The sequence below is a fragment of the Arachis hypogaea genome, chromosome 16 (assembly GCF_003086295.3).
Source record: "Arachis hypogaea cultivar Tifrunner chromosome 16, arahy.Tifrunner.gnm2.J5K5, whole genome shotgun sequence".
NCBI classification, from domain to species: Eukaryota; Viridiplantae; Streptophyta; class Magnoliopsida; order Fabales; family Fabaceae; genus Arachis; species Arachis hypogaea.
In genome coordinates this window covers 135,084,331-135,098,881 of record NC_092051.1, presented here as the reverse complement: position 1 = coordinate 135,098,881, position 14,551 = coordinate 135,084,331, and the positions used below count along the sequence as shown (strand labels likewise).

At 31.6% G+C, this 14,551-nt stretch overlaps 2 protein-coding genes across 4 annotated transcripts; one reads left to right on the top strand and one right to left on the bottom strand.

Moving 5' to 3' along the window:
* Positions 1–673: 673 nt before the first annotated feature.
* LOC112755132 (glutamate receptor 2.8-like) lies at positions 674–8,097 on the top strand. Of its 2 annotated transcripts, none has more exons than XM_072221268.1 (5): positions 674–1,086; positions 4,181–5,424; positions 5,712–6,009; positions 6,549–6,949; positions 7,509–8,097. In XM_072221268.1, exons 1-5 carry the CDS (start codon positions 807–809, stop codon positions 7,956–7,958), a joined length of 2,673 nt encoding a protein of 890 aa, XP_072077369.1. In that variant the 5' UTR covers positions 674–806; the 3' UTR covers positions 7,959–8,097. The 2 variants fall into 2 exon arrangements, with proteins under 2 accessions (XP_072077369.1, XP_072077370.1); XM_072221269.1 differs by having other exon boundaries at positions 6,549–6,747; positions 7,509–8,019.
* A 486-nt stretch (positions 8,098–8,583) lies between these two features.
* Positions 8,584–11,548, bottom strand: LOC112755134 (translocase of chloroplast 34). Of its 2 annotated transcripts, none has more exons than XM_025803046.3 (8): positions 11,348–11,548; positions 10,843–10,956; positions 10,602–10,709; positions 10,392–10,516; positions 10,026–10,290; positions 9,464–9,532; positions 9,207–9,368; positions 8,584–9,010 (listed from the first exon to the last, which is right to left on the bottom strand). In XM_025803046.3, the coding sequence occupies exons 2-8, from the start codon at positions 10,939–10,941 to the stop codon at positions 8,909–8,911; spliced, it is 930 nt and encodes a 309-aa protein (XP_025658831.1). In that variant the 5' UTR covers positions 10,942–10,956; positions 11,348–11,548; the 3' UTR covers positions 8,584–8,908. The 2 variants fall into 2 exon arrangements, with proteins under 2 accessions (XP_025658831.1, XP_025658832.1); XM_025803047.3 differs by having other exon boundaries at positions 11,352–11,541.
* Positions 11,549–14,551: the final 3,003 nt, after the last annotated feature.

Below are 14,551 nucleotides of genomic sequence, written 5' to 3'. Positions count from 1 at the left end.
CCCCAAAATGCACATAAGCACATTCACATAAATGATAAATCATATTGAATTCAAATTAGATGTAATAATTTTGTTTCTTCTTAAACAAGAAAAAATGGTTTCAATACTAAAGCAGGAAGCCCCTTGGAAAATTCCCTGTTGAGGTCAACAAAAACCTCTCTCTCTCTCTCTCTCACACACACACAATTGACTCTGCATGCTCCATGCATGCTTTTAGACATAGCAACTAGTACGCTTGAAAAATGTAACAGTTTTTAAAAATAATTGACATAATTGTAAGTTAATATGAAAATATGAAAAAAGAATTATGTGCGGTTCCTTTAAATAGGAACTCATTCTTCCGTCTCATTATCTCAAGGTTTTTTTTATTGGATCTGTTCTAAGTATGTTTGTAAGCCTAGAGAAATCTGCTAACTTTGTATTAAAGTATAGACAGGACTTTATATTCACAAAAAAACGAGTTCGACACTGATGTGCATACTATTCTGGAAGTGACGTGTCTCTCGAAGCCTATAGATAAGTGGTAAAACTACCTAAATATTTTTCATTTTATTTTATTTCAAAGTACCAATCATAACCATATCCTATGAAGCATGGTAAATTCCAGAGGCAACAATAATAAATCCAGAGTGAACTTTTCAGGTCACATATCATTCATATATCAGCCAAAAAAAAAAGGTTGAGCAAGTCAAAACAAAGAAAGGTTTGGCTTATTAATACACATACACAATGCAAAATCTTGGTCACAACTACATCTATAATAATTATCTTTAGGTATTGCTAGACAGTAGACATACATTCCTCTAATGGGAAGAAGTTGTTCTTCCATATCACTCTTCCTTGCCTTGAAGTTATTACTACTACTAGTAGCATGGTCATCAAAAAGGGGACACTGCTTAACTACCCCACGACCAAGGACCACTAATAAGAGCATAGGTGCAGTGCTTGATCTGGATTCACTAATGGGTAAGCAGCAGAAGATAGCCATGAAAATTGCCATCAGAGATTTCAACAGATTCAGTAGAACTAAACTCCAGTTGGAGGTGGGAAATTCCCGCGGGAATTCGGCTCAAACAGTTGTTAACGGTAATGTTTGCTTCCTTCTTTAGTATCCAAAAAATAATTGGTGAAAATTTAAGTGCAGTCAACTTCACGTGAAATTAATAGCTAAAAACTGTTAAATAATTTGACTACATTTTTATCTAACAGCTTTCAGTTATTAACTTTACGTGAAGTCAATTGTACCTGAATTTCCACCAAAATAATTACCTTGACAATATGCTCTTGACTCTTCAAAGATGAACAATGATAAATACCCCCAAAATATTAGGAGTAGAAGGGACGTTGTGCATGTGTCAAATGCTGTTTACATTTGGAGGACTGTGCATGTATTTTTTTTTTTTCAATTTTATAATCTTGTAAAAACTAATAAATAGGTGGTTTACAAATAATATTTACTTGTTAAAGTTAATGCTATTCCATTTACAAAAGTATAGTTTTCTTGATGATTGAGAATCCTAATCCGTTCTCTTAATACTTAAATATGTAAAAATTAAAATATATTGATGTGGGTAATTGTCTTTTATTTAAGACATTGTTTGGATAGAAGATGAAAAATAAGAGGAAAGAAAATGAAAAGAAAGAAAATGAGAGAAAAGAAAATAAAAAGAAAAGTTGATGATTTTTTTGTTGTTTGGATGAAGAGAAAATGAATGAAAAGAAAATAGAAAGCAAATTTTCTTTTGTTTGGATGAAAAGAAAAGTAAGAAGAAAGAAAATTATATTAGAGTAAAATTATATTAATATCCTTACTTATATTATATATAAATTATAAATTATTAATATATTTACGTTATTTTTTTAATAGAAAAAAATAATTCAAATTGTATTTTAAAATTTTAACATATTATTTTTATTAATAACAACAATTTTTTTTAAAGTTATATATCTCTTTTATTGTTTTTTAAATATGATAAACAAAAAATGTATCATTATTTTCTAAATATATACAAATAAATAATTTTACAAGTAAATAATTATTCATAAATTATATTATTAATTTCTTTAATTATATTTAAAAAAAAAAGATAAAATTTGATAGTGCTGTAAAATTGAGTAGTGCACAAGAGATGGTTTTCAGATTTAAATAAAATAAAATAAAATATTTTAATCTTTTTATTAAGTAGAAGGTAAATTTGTAATTATATCATTATTTTCTCTTTTTTGTTAATTTTCATCTTCTGACCGAAGAGAAAAGTATTTTGTGGACCCTACTCCCTTTTTTTCTTTTCCTCTTCATTTTCTTTTTCTTTGATAAACCAAACAATGAAAAACTTGATTTTCCACTCATTTTCTTTCCCTGAATTTTTCTTTTCCTTATATACGTTTGAACCAAACACTCAGAGGTATTTAATTTTTAGATTTGAAATTAAAATTGTATAAGTTGTGGAAAATTGGATATATTGACATCTATATATATATATATATATATATTAGCTCTAAACTAGTACAATTGATTTACAAAAATATCGGTAATTAATTTTGTAACTAAGATTAATTAAGCACCTTTATATGTGTTTTTCCATTTTTAATTTTTTATACTTACACATTTAGCTTTTAATATTTGCGATTTTTTATATCTACTTTTTTTTCTTTTTTTTTTTAATTTTATCCTTCTTTGTCTTCTACTCCCTTTTTTCATATTTCTCCTTTTCTTCTTCTCTTATGTGGTCGTTTTCTTCATCTTTTTCTTTTTCTTACGTTTTTTTTTTATTTTGAATCACTTTCTTTTTATTCTCTTTCTTCTTATGTGTTTTCTTTGTGTTTTCTTTTACTTCTATAAAATTTTTATTAAAAAAGAAGAATAATAAAAAAGAAAAACATAAAAAAAAAAGATGACAAAAAAAAATAATCGAATAAAAAAAGAAACTTATTGGCAACAAACAGAAATTTTGTGAGGTTAAACAGAAAAAATTTTTTAAGGCATAAATACGCATTAAAAAATATAAAATAAAAGAAGACACATAATTTTGTTTGACCTAAAGATAATTTTGTACGCTAAAATAAAATTTTTCAAGATAAACATATAATTTTTTTAAAGAGAAACGAAATTTTTTTTTTTTTTACCAAAATACAAAATGTTTTAAGGATAACACAAATTTTGAAGAGAAATATAGAAGAAAATACAATTTTTTTACCAAAACATATTTTTTTTTAATGCTAAACGCATATATTTTATGACGTAAACAGGAAAATCTTTTAAAAGTAAATACACAAATTATCTAAGAGAAACGTAGTAAAAAAGGCTATACATAAAAATTTTTATAATAAATACAGAAATTTTGTAAGGACAAAAACAAACTTTTTTATGATAATCATATAAACTTTTTAAGGGAAAAAAAGCAAAATACAAATTTTTAAAGATAAATATACAAAATTTTTAAGAAAAATATACGACAAAAATACATAATTGTTTTTATGTAAATACAGAAATTCTTGTTAGATAAACTATAAATTTTTTAAAGAAAAACACAGCAAAAAAAAATACAGAAATTATTTTACCCAAACACAATTTTTACTCATGTAATCACAAAAATCTTTTGAACGTAAATACACAATTTCTTTTTTTATTAATTTGGCCATACTCAATTAGAAGTTCTTCTAGACTTCTAGGATTAATGTACTTTTCTCATAGTAAAAGCATGTTATACCTTGTTTCTTCTACAACCTCTCTGTTTCACTATTACTTTGAAGTTCATGGTTATTTAATATGGTGGATACTACCATGAAGATTTTGCTATTGTCTTTATATGAAGATGCTTTTTTTTTTACTATTAGATGATGAAATGTATGGTTTGATTTTGATGTGTTACAAAAGTGTTTTTTTTTTAAATGTGGCTAAACAAACAAAGTACACTTTTAACACAATAATCTTCATAAAAAGATGATTTTAGCATCTTCATTTAAGTAGTTGCCATTTAATATTCACTTCCATTTCTCGACCTCGTTACTGATTGACTGTGTTTTGTTTCGGATCAAGATTCTCTAAAGCGAAAAAGTTGATAACGTGGTAAAATGAGGGGTTAATCACTCTTAAATTAAGATAGTGATTAACCTTTCACTTTACTACTTTACCAACTTTTTCACTTTACAGAATTCAAATTCGTTTCGATAAATATAGCCATGGATCTTGCACAGAAGAAGCAGTTGCTAGCCATCATAGGAACAATAACACACAGCGAAGCATATTTGGCAACTGAAATTAATAACGCCACAAAAAACACCCCTATATTATCTCTATCTTCGTTTGCACCCATCACAGAGTTACCCTCTTCTCCATTGCCACAACTAATCCAACTCGGAGATGATATCAACATTCAGATGCAATGCCTTGCAGCCATTGTAGGACACTTCAAGTGGAAAAAAGTGACAACAATATATGAAGTTAATAGTGGGTTTTCTTATGATCCAGGGGTACTAATTTCCCTCTCCAATTCTCTTCGCCATGTTGGATCTGAGATCGTTAACCAGTTAGCATTGCCTTCCTTGTCTTTGCAATCTAGAATCGAAAATGAGCTTAACCAACTCAAGAAGAAGAGTAACAGGGTCTTCTTGATTGTGCACTCTTCTTTAGAGTTGGCTAGCGTGCTTTGCAAGAAAGCAAAACAAATGGGTTTGATGGAGAAAGGATATGTATGGATCATCCCGAACGAGGTTGCTGCCCTTCTTGATTCGGTTAACTCTTCAGTTATCTCTACCATGCAAGGTGTTATTGGATTCAAAACACATTTTTTGGAAAGTACCAAACCATATACAAAGTTCGGGTTCAGATTTCGAACAAGGTTTGCACTAGAGTACCCTGAAGAAGAAGAGAACAATACTCCAAGTGTTTTCGCACTTCGAGCTTATGATGCAGCTTTTGCTATTGCTAATGCTAAGGTTACAAACAAGTCACAAGGAAAGTTCAACATGAAAGAATTCCTTGATGAAAATTTACATCAATCTTCAACCTTCACCATAATTAATGTGATAGGAAAAAGCTATAGAGAAATGGCATTTTGGTCTCCAACACATGGTTTTTCCAAGAACTTTGTTGAACATGAGAAAATGGAGGTAAATAAATTTAACGGTTATGATGGAGTTGTTTTGAGTAATATTTATTGGCCTGGAGATTTACACTCAGTTCCAAGGGGATGGACAAATAGTAATGAGGAAATGCCACTTAAAATAGGAGTACCTGCAAATGATGCTTTTGCTCAGTTTGTGAATGTCACCTATGGTGACAGCAAGCATGCAACTTCCATAACTGGTTTTTCAATCAATGTCTTCAAAGCAGCTATTAAGAATCTTCCATATCACTTGCACTATGATTTTGTTCCCTTCAATGGCTCCTATGATGAAATGGTTAATCAAGTTAACAATAAGGTAATATCATTATTAATGCATTTGTAAAAATTAAGCTTGTATATACTCTTGATCCTTCTAATTACATGTTTTGATTTTAGTCCTTTTTTCTTCTTTAATTTTTGGTCTCTATTTTTGTAAAACAAAAAAAATATATAATATTGAAAAACAATTGTGTTACGTGTATAACAAAAATCAATCACCAAATCAGTTACTCATAAAACACATGTTGAAACAAAAAAATTAAGTCGTACAAATATTATGCTCTCAAATTTTTTTTAAGGTTGCTTTTATTATTTCTAATGTAGACATTAGATGCTGCAGTTGGAGATATATCAATATTGGCATATAGATATCATTTAGTTGAGTTCTCACAACCATATGTTGACTCTGGACTTAACATGGTGGTCGTTGAGAAGCCAAATAAATCAAAACAAACATGGATGTTTATGGATGCATTCACAAAAGAGATGTGGTTGATGATGGCAGCAGTGCACGTTTTGGTTGGATTTGTCATTTGGTTGATTGAACGCGAAGAAAATGAAGAACTACAAGGTCTGGGGGCGATGCTTTGGTTTTTAGTCACCGTAATATTCCTTGCACATAGTAAGTTCTCTCTCATGAAAGTTCATTTGGATCACATCACTCCAAAATTGATAATGTCACACCCATTTTCATGAAATTTTGTTATAAATATGGTTTGTATTAATAGTAATATGTTTTAGTTAGTCCATTAATACCATAGTATTAACCAACCTGGGTTGGTTGAATGGTTAGCTTACTCGTTCGCTTAAACAAGTGTTAGGAATTTGAATCTCATCTTATATATGCATCTAGTTAGCAACCCATTAGTTAGACACAAATCTTTAAACAAAATTTAAATCCGCCATAGATTATTTCTTGTCCTTATTGTGAGTAATAAAAAAAACTAATATGGAAGTCTTTTGGATATTTTACCATAGAAATTTTTTCATAAAGCCTCAAAATTGGTGAAGCAAAATATTTAATATAGCAATTCATATTTGTTAGAATGTTTGTAGAAATATCCATGGCTTCATGTGTAGTGTTCACCTAAACTAGAAGAGAGATTAATATTTCCTAAACAAGAATTTGACACTAATCGTAGCTTATTTTCTGATAAGCAGGAGAACCAATAAGAAGACCATTGGCTCGAACCGTGTTGGCACCATGGTTATTTGTTATCCTAATTGTAACCAGTAGCTTCACAGCGAGTCTAACATCGATGATGACTGTATCGCAACTCGAACCATCAGTGGTTGATATTCAGACCCTTCAGAAGAGAAATGCTCCAGTTGGTTGTGATGAGAATTCATTTATTGTGAGGTATTTGATTGACATACTAAAATTCAAACCTGAGAACATTAGAAGAATAAATTCCATTAATGGTTACCCTGCAGCATTTAAGAATAATGAGATTGAAGCAGCTTTCTTTGTCGCCCCTCATGCCAAAGTCTTTCTCGCAAAGTACTCATGTGAAGGCTTCGTCCAAGCAGGGAGCACCTTTAGGCTTGGTGGCTTTGGTTTTGTGGGTTCCTAATCTCATATTCCATAGCAACAATGTTTTGGTAGAGGTGAAAATGAATAAGTAAACGGAACTAACATAAATGTTTCCCTCTAAAAAAAATTCAATATTATGCATAAATTTCTACTATTAGTATATCAAGTAGTTAAACCCCAAAGTGCTTTATGAGATTATCTACCTGCATTAAAATAGTCTCCTAGACCCTAATTATACTAGTTAGGTCCAAAAATGTATCATGTTAGTCGTCCATTTTCATCAAGTGACTCATCACGCCGTTAGGGACTTAACATGGTACACTTTTGTCAATCTCAAAGATATAATTAGTGTAACTCATAGACTGTCTTAGTACATATGCTGTTGATCTCAGAAATCACTTTGGGATTTAATTGCATATCAAGTCATTACCAAAATAGAATGGTTTATATTTGAGACATTATTCACTCATTTTATTTTCATTTCTACCAAACTTTATGTTCAAGTAACAACACGTACTAGATATCTAGGGGGGACGAAAAACAATGGTCTGACGAAGTTTTATACAATTTTGTTGTTGATACATCAGGTGTTTCAAAGGGGCTCCTCTTTGGCTAGGGATATATCCGAGGCATTGCTAAGTGTTATAGAAAATGGAGAAACAGAGCAACTTGAAAAGGATATGCTGTCCAATTCACATTGCTCTCTTTCAGATAAAAAAGCAAAAGAAAGTTCACCATTAGGTTATCAGCCTTTCCTTGGCCTATTTTGCATTTGTGGCAGTATTGCTATTTTGGCACTATTGTATATCATGCTTTGTTTAACTTTAAAGAATGTTGAGAACTTGGTAAAATACATGAGAGGTGCATTGACTCAGTTATGGAGAATAAGGAGATGGATAACAACACATTGTGTTGGGATCTATTCTAAAGTACAGTCAAGGAGCATGAGAGGGGTTAATGTTGCCATAGAAGCAAGAAATTCAGCGGAAATAGTCATTGATAGTGAGCAAGTCCCTCGTGTAGTTGAAGTTGTTTGATGTAGTATCACTAAAATAGTAGTGGTTGCTTGTGCACTAATTTTTATTCACTATTTACTTATGTGTGAAAGAGTTTTATATTGTTAGTGAATCAAATACTTTTATTTTTGACATTTGTTAAACTGGTGGGGTAGTTTATAAGATCTTTTTTCGATTATTGCTGTAAAACAATGCAAACATGGATGAAATTCAGCAAACATATATATCAAAAACTCAGAAACTAGAAGGCCTAGAACTAATGACAACACTATCTAACAAGACAAAGAACAGCTACTATTACATGTCTTCTTACTTTGTTCTCCCCAAAAGACGCAGCTGGGGCTTCTGCCTTCCAAAAAGATAATATTCTTAATACATTTCTCAATGTTCCCTTTTTTCTGATTTTGTGAATAAGAATAACTCAGAAAAATGATCCTCAACTAGCCTCATGATTTCATTTCTATCTTGAACCCACTGTCCTGAGGAATCTTTTAATCTTTCTATTCTATTTCCACCCCTCCTCTGAATTGTGCCATGAAGGAGGGCTAAAGGAATTCATTCCTCTGCCACAACACAACTAAGGAAAATATAAAAGTTCTTAGCTGCAGAGTGATATTGATGTGTGTTACTGAAAGATATTGCAGTATATTCCAATCTCTTCCCTTATTCCAAAATCATTTTGTTCAAAATTGTGTGGACGTGTTGTGTTATCTCTGTCATCATGCTACAACCATAATCTTTTTTAAGCCTTTAAGGTATCATGCTACTCATACTATTATAAATTGGAATGAATAGAGTAAAAACGGGTAGGTGTAAAATGCAAACCAAAATACAAAATCTTGAGTGTACAAAATATTCTGAGCCTCACAGCATTACAAGGGTGCCTACTTCAGCTAGATAATATATATAGAACAACTGATACCAGCTATGCTCTACAAAGTTAGAACGTGCCATCCCATGAAAATTGCCAATTAGAACCTGCGTTTAGCTTCCCTAATTGCCCACAACGGCTTGGCCTCATTTGCAACGTCATTCTTGATTGCGCGTTCAATAGGTTTAATCACAAAGAAATACTGTGTACAGGTGAACAAATATACAAGTAAGGATCTGTTTGGGTTTATAAAACTCTTGAAATAAATAGATATTCAACAAAAGGAACGGAAACTTTTCCCTTCTTGTATATGGCCATCGGAAGCATATGGTTTGCACTGAAAGAAAAATCTAGAGCAGACAAGCTACAATAAATATCTTTCAATGTTTAAGGCTTACCTGAAGTGCAAATAAGATGGGAATAAAGATCTTTCCCCTCTGATTAGGGTTTGGCCCTTCAATCAACTTCTTGTCAACAAAAATAGACTTGTTGCTCCTTGTTGTAACTTCTGTGATTTTTTCGACCAGATTAGGAATCCAAGCTGTCCCATTTGGAAGAATCTATCATAAAAAAATACCACAGGTCAGCTACTCAGCCAAAAACAGGGGAAAGGTACAATGATCAATTAATTAAAGGGAACATGACAAGTGCCAACCTTCTCATCGCTTTCATTCTTGTTACATCTCCCACTGTTCTCAACCAAAACAACGTGAATGCTAGAAACCTATGAGAGGAGACAAGAAACTCATATGTTAAACATCCAGATATATAAAGATTCTGCATGCAATATAATTAAAACTATAGCAAATGGTTAAGCATGGATTTGGGGGGGGGGGGGGGGGGATAAGAGAAAGGCAACATAGTCAATCAATTGAAAAACGGAAAAAGATTCACATGATGACATGATGGAGTTCCACACTATAATACAAGATAGACCAAATGGAACATAGACTTGGGCCCACATTGAATAGCTTACAAAATAGATTTTCAAAGAGTTCCAATGGATCCTAAGCATACAGTCTTTACCCAACGAGCCAATTTTCAGAACACAATTTATATCGAGAGAAAGGATGGCCCTAGTATGTCAGAACATGACCTTGGGCCCATCCTTACCCAAAGGTAACAGCCATAACCATTATGGGCTCATTTTTTACACAAATTCCAATGGGAAAGCAAACAATTGGTGCATTTTAAGGTTGAAAATGTGCAACATTTACCACTGGGTCATCTTTCCTCAATCGAGCACCCTGGCGAACAACTTTTAGAAGTGCCTCCGATCTTTTTGAAACGAATTCATCATAAGGTATTCCATCGGGGGGTGAAAGCTGAGCATGTGTAAGAACTATCAAAGCCCTCTTCCATATTTCTTTGCCAAAACTATCAGTAATAGCTCTGACAACCAGCTTATCAAGGCTATCCACTCTATAGGTATCCAAACGGTCCACATAAAGCAGAATGTCTATGGTCTTGTTCAGAAGGAAACTACACAAGCAAGCATCATAAGTCCAAACACCAAAGATCAATCCAAGGAAAAGAAGGGATAAGAAATATGATCCAGAAACATGCTTCAAACAATAACATACTGTTTGATAATCTCCAAGGCCTGATCATTGATATATCCCCCTTCTATGAGACCAGGAGTGTCAATGATGTTTATTGTAAATCCTGTCCTTGTGCGTGACACCATTGCAGGTCTTAGTCCTTCCGACTTCCAAACCAAGAAAAGAGCACCCCATTTGATGTCAGCAATTAAAAATTAACTCATCTATCCTTAGGAGGAAAGAAACATGTACCTGAAAGGGATTAATAGTAACAGCTCTTTCTCCTATAATTGAATTCACGGTCGATGATTTTCCAACACCACTTTTCCCCATAACAAGTATTGTTAACTTGTCCACATTCTATGCCAACATATAGAGTAAAACAAGAAACTAATTTCAAAACAAGGCATTCATATACCAAATAATAAATAAATATGATGCTTGCATATGCTTTGCATATGTGAATTGGACATCAGAAAGCAAAAAGTTGAACCTTCTCCTCTAGTCTTCCCAACAGTTCAACCAATTTTGTCTGAGTTGCCGGCGCAAATGTTTTCAGTCCCACCCACTCACGGGTTATCGATGATGCCATGATTGAAAACTTGCCCTAATACCCAAATACAAAATAAATAAGACAGGTAAACACAAAAGTACAAGCAACACCATGAAATTCAGCTCTCTGTCTATCCATGAAAATCTTTCTCAGCATTACTATAGAAGTAAAACTAATAATAGTTCAATTGTTCACCCAAAACCAATAAAACCATAATTAATTGAGGACACAACAATTGCGAAAGATTCACCATCAGAACCACAATGTCACTTCATATAATAACCAAATCATTAAAGAGAGCAACACAAGTGATTGCAGATTCAGAAGTGTAAACAAGTTAATCTCATTGAAACGAGAAAACAGTAAACAATTTAAAATCCGCAAAGCTAATTCACGACATGTGTTGAACAACTAAAGCGACTCTAAAACAGGGATCGAGACGCACTGACGAGGAGACGGTGGGAGAAAGAGGCTGACGCCGAGAAACGGAGTGACGGTGGTCGGAGGGAGGGAGGAAATGAGGGGCGAGGCAGTGTCCGCTGTGGACTGAGGCAGCAGTGTGCGCGCAGTTGGGGGAGAATGAGTGCGTCAAAGCATGTGTAATTCAATAAGGGAAAGTGTGTTACCTGTTAGGGTTTCACTTTCTCTGTATGTATGTATGTATTTATGTAGAGGTGTTCAAATTCAAACTGATCTAAATTAAATCGTTTATTCAATCCAATCCAAACCGAAAATCGATTAAAACGGCACTAATTTGGATTTGATTGGATTTTATTTTTTACAAACCGTTGGATCAGATCGAATTTACTTTTCATAACCGATCCAATCCAATCCAAACTGCATAATGTACTATAATATTAATATTTTATTATTATATTTATAATTATTCTTATAATATGTTCAATTTGTTATACATTTTTATATTATTCATTATTATTATTATTTAATAAATATTTTATTTTCAAAATGTTATTTATTTATTTATTTTAACTAACCTATACTTTTATTTTTATTGTTATGTTATGTTGGTTTTTAAAAATATTGTTGAGACTTGTTATGTTATTGTTCATTATTTAAAATTTGATGTTAATACTTATTATATGTATTTAATTTTTTTAATTTACAAAACCGCAAATCCAATCCAATCCAAACCAAATCGCTTGAAATTGTATCGGATCAGATCGAATTTTTTTTAAAGGTCATCTAATCCAAACTGCACCGCAAACAAAATTAGTGTTCGAATAAGATAAATTTTTGACTCAAAACCGATCCAAACCAAGAATACCCTATATGTATGTATAGTTGTTTGTAACTTTGTATACATTACATTCTTAATTCTTGTTACGCTTTTCTTCCCCTTCTAATTCTTGTTCTTTTTCTGTAATTTCTTTTTTCTTTTTTCTCTTTTCTCCTTCTTCATATCTCTTATGAAAAAAATAAAAAAATAAAAATAGGACAAAAGAAAGAGAAAAAAAATAATAAAACAAAAAATACAAATTTTTTGTATTTTCATCTATAATTATAATGTTTCTCTTAAAAATTTATACTTTTTTACGGCATTTGTTAGAAAAAATTTACCTTTAAAATTTATCAAAGTTTGAAAACACAAAAATTCTATAACTTCATCTAAATATGCTTTTTAAAAAAATTTCTGTATTATTTTAAACTTTTGTTGTAAATGTTATCTTTAGAATAAAAAAATATTAAAAACATAAAAATTTCAATAATGAATAATACAAATATTTCATTATAGAAAACATAAAAATTCTCAATTGCAATTTTTTGTTATATATCTAAATAGAGAAATTTTATTAAAAATATAAAAGTATATTTCAATAAACATAAAAACTCAAAATTTTTTATGGGTTATTTTTGTTATACTTTCTTCCAAAATTTCTATATTTATTATAAAAAAACAAAAGATAAATAAGTCAAAAATTTTATATTTTATTCTACAAATTTTTATAATTTATTTAAAAATTTATATTTTTTAAAATAAATTTGCTACACATTCAAGTTTTATTGCCATCCAAGTTCAATCAAGTAGGCTCAACACCAACAAAAAACACTCATTAAAAGAGTGTGTAACACATGCCCAAAAATCCCAAACAAACGTTATCTCTCGTTTCGCGCTCGAATATAAAAAATCGTTCACATCTCCTACTCAAAATTACAACAAAGAAATTTAAAATCTCTCTCAAAATCTCTCAAAAAATTTTCAAATTCTCTGTGAAAACTACAGAAAAATTTGGTTCTGCGTTTGAGATCATCAACAAAAAACACAGAAAAAGAACAACAAAGATTTCTCAAGGTACTGACAAAATTACTTGTTCATTATGTTCAGTTTTCTCCTTTGTATTTCTTGCATTTCTACTAGTTCGATTTAGGGTTTAGTAGATCGAGTTCGTTCATTTAGTAGATCGAGTTTCTCTTATTCAATTTTTTCTTGTTTTTCTCTGTAACTAGGGCATCGTAAAGAATTTCGGTTCATTTCTTAGTTTATTTAAGGTTCAATTGGATGCAAAAATGTTTGATGATTGAGCCTTTTTTACTACTTGTTCAAATCTGAAATAATTTCGATTCATTTGTGAATTAACTGATATTTACTCGATGCTATTATTAAGTATTGACCAAATTTTATTTCTTAATTTTTTCTAGTGCCATCATTAAATAATTTTGGTTTATTTTTTAGTTTATTTGAGGTTTATTTGGATCCAGAAATGAATTCAATGTGTGTTTTGTTGATGATTGAGTCTTTTTGACTATTTGTTCTAATCTGAACTAATTTCGGTTCATTTGTGAATTAACTGAGGTTCACTGGATGCTACTGTTAAGTATTGACCAAATTTTTTATTCCTTAATTTTTTCTGGTGCCATCATTAAATAATTTTGGTTCATTTCTTAGTTTATTTGAAGTTCATTTGGATGCAGAAGTGGATTCAATAAATTTTTGTTGATTATCGAGTCTTTTTGACTACTTGTTCAAATCTGAACTTTTCGGTTCATTTCTGAATTAACTAAGGTTCACTTGATGCTATTTAAGTATTAACTAAATTTTATTCCTTATTTTTCTCTGGTGCCACTATTAAATAATTTCAGTTCATTTCTTAGATTATTTGATGTTCATTTGGATTAGGGATGGCAAAATTTTCCGAGACGCGGGGATCCCTGCGGGGACTGCCCCGAATGGGGATCTGATTGTGGAAAATTTTCTCCGCGGGGATGGGGATGGGGGACAAAATTTTCCGGAAGCAGGTGCGGGGACCCTAGCGGGGATCCCCGCCCCGTCTTTGCTATTCCCCGAAATTTATTAATTCCTTGAATTATCCTTAATAGTTTATTTCTCATATATGTTTTTTAGCCATTTCTCACACACACATATAAATAGAAATCCAAAACTCCTAATCTTTATTTGCATAACCCTTCTTCAATTCAGAGATCCCTAAGGCTATCCATACTCCATCCAACCTCTCTGCAGCCATCCCCTCGTCACCCTTCTCACCGCACCGTCACACCTCACCATGCCATCACCCTTACCGCGTCGTAATTTCTATTTGCGGCGTTTCTTTTCGTAACTCTACCGTCGTCTCCATTATCTTCTCTGTTGCCGTGTCTCCTACCTCGTCCATTGCTTTTTTCTTTGGCTCGT